The sequence below is a fragment of the Ursus americanus genome, chromosome X (genome assembly GCF_024610735.1).
Source record: "Ursus americanus isolate L20-20 chromosome X, mUrsAme1.1.p, whole genome shotgun sequence".
Classification (NCBI taxonomy): Eukaryota; Metazoa; Chordata; class Mammalia; order Carnivora; family Ursidae; genus Ursus; species Ursus americanus.
The window spans coordinates 119308136-119315826 of record NC_142164.1 but is presented as its reverse complement, the minus strand read 5'-3'; the positions used below and the strand labels follow the sequence as shown (position 1 = coordinate 119315826).

At 41.9% G+C, this 7691-nt stretch overlaps 1 protein-coding gene across 3 annotated transcripts in view; it reads right to left on the bottom strand.

The window, feature by feature from the left end:
* Window positions 1-2594: 2594 nt before the first annotated feature.
* NLGN4X (neuroligin 4 X-linked) overlaps window positions 2595-7691 on the bottom strand; it is a 299671-nt gene continuing 294574 nt past the window's right edge. For all 3 annotated transcript variants that reach the window (XM_087860184.1, XM_045813629.2, XM_087860185.1), the window contains one exon: window positions 2595-6289. In XM_087860184.1, the coding sequence (XP_087716310.1) occupies window positions 5440-6289 (850 nt within the window). In that variant the 3' untranslated portion in view covers window positions 2595-5439. The remainder of the gene's footprint in view (window positions 6290-7691) is intronic.

Here is a 7691-nt window from a genome sequence, read left to right as displayed (position 1 = left end):
CTGCAACACACAGGTGTAAAACGGCTCTTGGTCCTGTCCCTGTCCTCACCACCCCCGAGAAGATGCTCCTCATTGCCCTGGCTTCCCACTGAGCACTCACTACCCCCACCCCCCGCCAGGGGGAACTCCTGATTGTGACCATCCCGGCTACTGCGGGAGAGAGCGCTCTGGTAGCTGGGGGATCGTTGGGAAGCCGCAAGATGTCCATCACTTTGAGAGTGCTGGGCAGAAGTGGGGAGACCCCAGCCCGCATAGCGTCCCCTGCTGAAGCAGCATCAGCACCCTAGCCCAACATCCAGCACATTCCCTGGAACGGCGGGTGGTGGGGAGATGCTGTTAAATAGGACACATAGGTTCACACCCTGTCTGGGCAATCTTTCACTGCCTCCTGCTTGGATGCAGGACCATGTGCAAACTGCACGTCTTGTGACTTGGGCATTTTAGGAGCTTGATGCTGTTGCCCACACCTTTCCCAGAGACCACCTTGTATTTTCCAGCTCTGACCACAAAGCTATGGTTCCCCAAACGTCCCGTCTTCTCAGTTCGAAGGTGTACAGCTGACCTCCCCGAGCTCTCAGCACCACCGTTAAGTCCCATGGACTCCCCCCTCTATTTGGAGACACGGGATTTGGGGGTGCTTCCCAGGGAAGGCTCGGCACTCCTGGCAGATGGGGTTAAGGGGCTGTCTAGACTCCTCCTGCAACGGTAGGTACCAACTCCAAAGCCTACTGCCCTCCATCCCTGTACTTCCCCGTCCTCCAAGCCCAGTTCTAGGGTGGAAAGAGGGTGTCCTTTCATTTCTAATGCCAACCCCAGCACGATGGGGCGATGGACATGCTGCCTAAAGGTTTGCTGGGTGAATAAACGGGTGAGTGAATCAGTCGAACGAGGGAATGCACACATTTTTACCACTTTCCAAGTTGGAATGGTCAGGAATGCATACAATGCTGGGAAAAAACAGTGACTTTCCTCTACCTAACATTTACTAAAGATTCAATTTTATTTTGCTTGAATTTTTTTCAATTTTGAATTCATGAAAATGGCATTTCCATTAAATATATATTTATATTATATATACATATATGTATGTTTGAAAATATATATTCACATGTATAATACATGTAATATATACATATATGCTATACATGAAATATGTATATAACTATATAAGATATGTAAATATATAAAAATAAATACTTTTTATATATTTACATAAAATACATAATATTTTATATATTTACGTAAAATGTATTTCTATAATATATAATATATAATGTAAATATATAAAATAACTATTATATAATCTGTAATTCATATAATTTATTTATATATTTATTTAAATTATATATCATGGATTATAATATACAGTATATATTATGGATAATATATTATAATATATACTATATTATATATATAAACTATATATATTTATATAAACTATATATATTAAACTATATATATAAACTATATATATTATACTCGTATATATTATGGACTATAATATATACTATATATTATATAAACTATATACATTACAGATTATATATGGTATATATTTTATGTGTATATTAAATATATATTATAATGTATATTAAATATATTTATATAGAATATATAAATTTGTTTCCTGTACTTTAAATTTAATAAAATTACTATATATTTTACTTTACATAATTATAAATTATATCATAAATAATATAATCACTATTTTCATATTTTATATAGAATATACTTATATATTCTTATTTATATATTATAATACATACAATATGAAGTATTTTATTCAATTATTAATGTCATTAATAATGAAATATATTATTAAAATATTATTACTATATATACATAACATATAATCTATATATCCCGTTGGCCTCCCACTCAGCAAATGACCTGAATCAATATGTAAAACTATTCAGAGTTCAAGTGCAGCAAACAGTCACAGCATTTGCTGGGGCTCTTTATATGACAATTGGCTAATTGGTCATGCGACGCACGCACGTGGGGTAGAAATTCCTGCTGTCTTTTTGGTGGAGTCTGGACTTGGAAGCACGCTCTCTGTCTCTGAACCTAGGCTCTGCTACCTACCAGCTAAAAGTGTCTGACTCTCAATTTCCTCCACTTCAAAAAAGGGGTCACACAGGTGCCTTCCCTGGGGGCTCTCGCGAACGGTCAACTGGATAGGAGATGGCCAGATGCACTGTGAGGACTTGGCAAATTTGCTCTCCCTGGCATGGTGGCAGTTTTCTGCCTCTTGACATTTGCTCAGAATTTCTGTCCCTTGCAGATTTACTCCATGAAGGCTATTTGAAAGCTGTAGGGCATGATTATGTCGATGCCAAACCCAGCACCGGGAGAACGGACGGGCAGTAGAAGAAGTCATAGATCCCAGCATCGCATTTCAGAAACATTCAGGAAACATCAGAGGCATCATCCATGGTTTCCTTCATCCCTCACCAGTAGAGTGGGTCCATTTTTACCTGATGGACCACTGAGCTCTTAAAATGAAAACGGCGGTCAGAGGGCGGAAAAGAAAAAGTCAATAAAATAGACCACCTACAACAAAAGAACGGACGCTTAATTATTTGCACAAAGCATTAGAAAATACTGTGATATTTTATTATTAAAAATGCTGCTGAAAAGTTTATACATATGTGTCCAGCCATATATATCTTCTATCATTACTTAAGGCAAAATCAAAAACAAAATTGCAAAATAATAACTCAAGAAACCATTAAACCCTGCGTGCCTGTGAAGGTCAAGAATAAAAGCCTAGGAAAGTTTTTTGTTTTTGTGGGTTTTTTTTTTTTTTTTGGTTTTTTACTTATTTTTTTTCTCATTTTTTTTTCTCTTTTTTCACTTTTTTATAGATAGCAAGTATATTTTATTCTCATAGAACTCTATGAAGATTCTATAACTTCTTTCCATGTAGAAATAAGATATCCTTTAAGATGTATTAAATTTCTTTTGATCATATCCTCTGTAAAAGCTAAAGTTATTCACTTAACAAGAACTCTTTTTTTTTTCCTTATCCAAATGTCACAAGCCTGACACATTAGTGTGCATATTGCTAGCAGAAGACAATTGGAAATACTAAACAAATATTGGAATTCACATTACAAACATACCAGACCCACACCAATGCCAGGCATCACTTCCCGTGGAGATGTATGGACAGCCTAAGTCGCCGTAGCCCAGCTGGGGGAAATACAGAGCTTGCAGAAATGACCTGACGATCGCTTTAGAAAGTGATGAACTGGGGGACAAAACTCGTATCCGTGACCCCTCGAGCTGCACGGAAGGAGTGTGGCTTCGCCATGTGCAAAGGAGGGATTGAAACAGTTCGCAGATGTATATACAGAGAACCCCTCCCAAATGTAACCCCAGATAAACGACAGAATTGATTGTGTTGACTTGTGCGCATTTCTAAGGACTGTCTTTTTCTAGAGGGCGTTTTCGAACACGTTGACGTAGATCGCTACAGTGTTCGTGTATGGGTTCAGTTTGCAAAGGTAGTTCCAAGGGGCAAAAGGACGTTGGACTGCTCTTTCTGGAGAATCCCCAACTCAGCAATGACTTTTAAGCCTGGGTTTGCAAAATAACCACAGTCAAGCCCAGAGACAGTATTTTCAGGTATCTTTGGCTACTATTTCCTGATGTTGCAATAATTCTTGAAAGACAAAATACAAAGTAACCACGGCTATCTTTTCTTTCCACCTTATGACACTCAAAATTATTCCTTCGGGAGAATTAAAAGGACAATGGGAACATGGGAAGGTGTTGGAGGGCACATCTCCGGTCCCCAGCTTGCTTGCCGATTTAAAAATGGGTGAGTCATTTGCATATCTTACCTTGACGGTGAAAGCTATCCTAACTTCCCGGAAAACCCACGCAAAGCACTTTTCACGTTCTGTCCTTTCCTGTGGGTTTGTTTTCTGTCTGCAGTGCTCATGGATCAGGGACTGATACATAGGTCCACGGAAGGCAGGACTTTCAGACAAGCGTATGTTTTGTCCAATAAATGATAGAAAGAATAAAAAATCTTGCTTACTGATAAATAAGGAACTTACTGCTTAAACCGAAAAAAAAAAAAAAAAAAAAAGGAAAGACACATGCCCTCGCTTCAATCTGATTAGCTAAACGGAGGAGGTAGCTTAACCAGCGTTAAGCCTTCCACAGCTGCACTGCGGGAACACTGAGCCGTATTTACTCGGCAGGGCATGGCCCCACTAAAGGCAAGCTTTCTTCCCTTTTTTGGCAGGACCCTGGAGTGGGAAGCAAATCTCCCTCAACATATTCAAAGAACCACAACGACAGACCAAGATCTGTGTTTTGTGTCTCCTGCCGTCGCTCTGTGGGTGTGTGTTTCTAATTCGGCAAGCTCTCCATGGACCCCACGCTGGGGGTCCGTCCTGGCGTTGCAACTCCGTGAAGGCTAACACACAAAAATAAAGAAGTTTTCTGAAACCACGGTCTCCTAGAAATGCCGGTGCATGCATTGTGCAACCCGCGAAGGGGGGATAGCCCCACGGCACAGACAGTCTGGGTCCGCTGAGTGACACCACATTCTCCTACAAATGAAATGCGTTAGAAAGCCCCGTGTCTCTGCTGACCACAAGTAATTAAGAAGAAAATCCTCCTGTGTCCGGGAGGAAACAGAGGTGAATGACTAATGTATATATATATTTATATACATACAGACCACAATGAAAAGCACAATCTTGGTAAAGGCTCTTTCAAACTGAAAACACCAATAAAAGCTTTTTTGTTGGTTTTTTTTCTCTGTGTGTGTTTTTGTTTAAACTCACAGCTATATACATTTTTTTTGTTTTTGTTTTTTTACAAAGTTTCTTAAATATAGTTCAGGCTGGCAAAACATCTCTTTGCACAGAACTATATGTATGTTCCTACATAGTCTGCTCTTGGAATAATACAATTCTACGTTTCCTCCTCTCCGTATGCTGGGTAAAAGCCCACAGACTCTTTCTTTCCTTCCGTAGAGCCATCCGTTGTATGGCACATAAAGAACTTTTTTTGTTGGGTTTTGTTTTTCAATTGTAATTTAAAAAAAAATTTTTTAAGTGTCCCTGGCTGAGTTCCCAAAGGGTCAGCTTTCAGTGTTGCGTTGGAAACATCCAGGTCCGTGAGACGGCGATGTCCTAGTCACGCTAAACGTTCGTTGGAGAGATGGGGAGGGTGAAGCAGGGATGTAACAGCAATGGATACTTTTTCACATTTCATAGGGTCAGAAGTTGATCTCGTAATACTGGGAAATGCCAATGGGATGGGTCCACAGGGACACGATGGCGGCCCTGTCACTGTTCTCCTGTTTCTGTCCTAAGTCAGTGGGATGACAGACATTCCTTGCGCGGGGATGTTGTTTCTCTCTTTCTCCCTGTCTCCGGCGGGGAGGAGCCGAGGGAGGGCAAGGGAACCGCAAAGCTATACTCTAGTGGTCGAGTGTCCATGGGGGAGATTGGTGCTGTTTTGTCCTCCGCTGAAGGTGTTGAACGTATGCAAAGGTTGCATCCCCGTCAGTGTGTTTGGAATCATGGTGATGGTGTTTGGTGTCATGAGTGGGATGTCATCTGGAGACCGGCGCAGCGTCAGGGTGTAGTCTGGGGGACAGGTGAGCCTCAGTGTGTCGTGTGCCTGCAGTGACTCACACTCGTGGTCGTGTTCGAGCTGCTTCATCTGCAGCGACATGATCTCTTCGTTCTGAATGTGAGCAATGTCATTGGTCGTGTTTCTCTGGGGACTGGGGCGCCTGTGCGTTTCGTGGCGTCTCTTGTCCTTCTTGTAGTACAGAGCCGCAAAGGCCAAAATGTTGAGGAAGAGCAGGGAGGCCCCCACGGCGATGGTGACGCTCAGTTCGGTGGAGTAATCCCGTTTGGTTTCGATGAGGACGGTTGTGTCCTCGGGCCCTGTCTTATGAGGGTCCTTGGAGTGTTTGGGGTTGTTAGCGGGAGTGATGGCTGGGCGTTTGGTGGTGGGCCATATCTTGGCGGGAGACCGCCGGGTTCCATAGGGAAAGGAGGTCATGTCAGGAGGAGGGACCTTTGTGGTCGTTGAGACATACTGGAAGATCTCATTCAGGTTGTGAAGGTGGGGAACCAGTTCCAGCCAGAAAGCAACCTTGGTCGCTCGGTAGTGATCCCTCACTCTGGGCTTTAGGCCAATATGCAGATAGAGCTGGTCTTTGGGGTTATACTTGGACCAGGCCACCTCCTCAAAGCGATTGGGTTTTGTATGAATGAACTTGGTATCCTGAGGAACAGGCTGATTTGGGTCACTGGGGACAGAAGGGAGAAAAAAAAGAGAAAGAAGGTCACACTCTTCGACACGGGACACGTAAATCTCTTCATCAAATAAAACAGGGAATCACAACCAGTGAATCACACATGTTTATTGATGAGAACCAAGTACCCAAGGAGCAACAGACACATTCTGCTGGAATCCAAACACGGCTACCATTTTGCCTTTTCGTTAACACCCCCTCTTCCCTTTATTTTAAACATAATTCCTGATGGCAGGGTCATGGCATTTCCATAACATTTGTACTATTTTTTGAATGCATCAAATGCTCCTCAACAAGGAAAAACTGAGAAAAAAAATGGGTGTAGGACGTTTTTCAGTATTTCAAGTTTAGCTACTTTGGAGCCATAAATCTCAACCAAAGGTGTTTTGCCTGCACAGGGACATTTGGCAATGCGCGGAGACATTTTTGGTTCTCATGCATGGAGGGTCGTGCCAGGAATGGGTGGAGGGCTTGGGGGCAGCGTTCAACATTCTCCAGAGCACAAGAGAGCCCACCACACAAAGAAGTCTCTTGTCACAAATGTCAATAGTATTGAGGTTGAGAAATCCTAACTTAGAGGCTGTTGTTCGAAAAGCAGACATTCTCTTTCTTGCTCAAGAGTGGCGTCTGAGGTGGGCGAATACAGATTGCAGCTTTAATAACTAAAATGTGTGTTAAAAATCAAATAAAAACAGGCCTTGTCATTGCAAAATGTGAGTAAACAGTAATATGCATCATGTGTTTGCTCTCTATTTGAAAGAGGGATACTTATGTACTTGAAAACCTTTTGAAGACTGAACCACGTAAAGATCAAAGAACTTTCCATTAATTCTAAGAATTTTGATAAGATCACACTTTCAAATATAGCGAAGTTCACATGTTTAGAAGAAGTAACACTCAGTGCCAGAAATTGAGGGGTTTTGTAGATGTTAAGTGTGCCCGGCCAACTTTGAACCCGAGAATTGCCTTGTTATCCACAGAAGCGAGCAGAGGAAGAAAGAGAATCATCAAAAGTAAAGGATAATCCACAACATGGTACTTTAAATGTTTTTGCCACCAACTTTTTAAATCTCACAACCAACCTCCCCAAAATATCCTATTCTCATCTCTTCCGTTTATTTTTAGGGTTGGTAAAGTGAAGTATACTTCATCTTTATGTTTATTTGTTTGGAAAATTTTGAGGTCAGGCGAAGTAAAATGTCATCTGTTAAACAGCATTGAGCATTCAGACATCACGTATGGGACGGAACAAGGTGGGACCTGCACACCCACGTCGATCGCCCTGGGTGTTCGAACTTCTACCCGGCACGCTACAACTTCTTGGCAGCATTTACAAAGCTACCTGCAGCCACTCTCCGTCAGCTCACACACCAGAAGACTGGGGGACCAGAAGGTC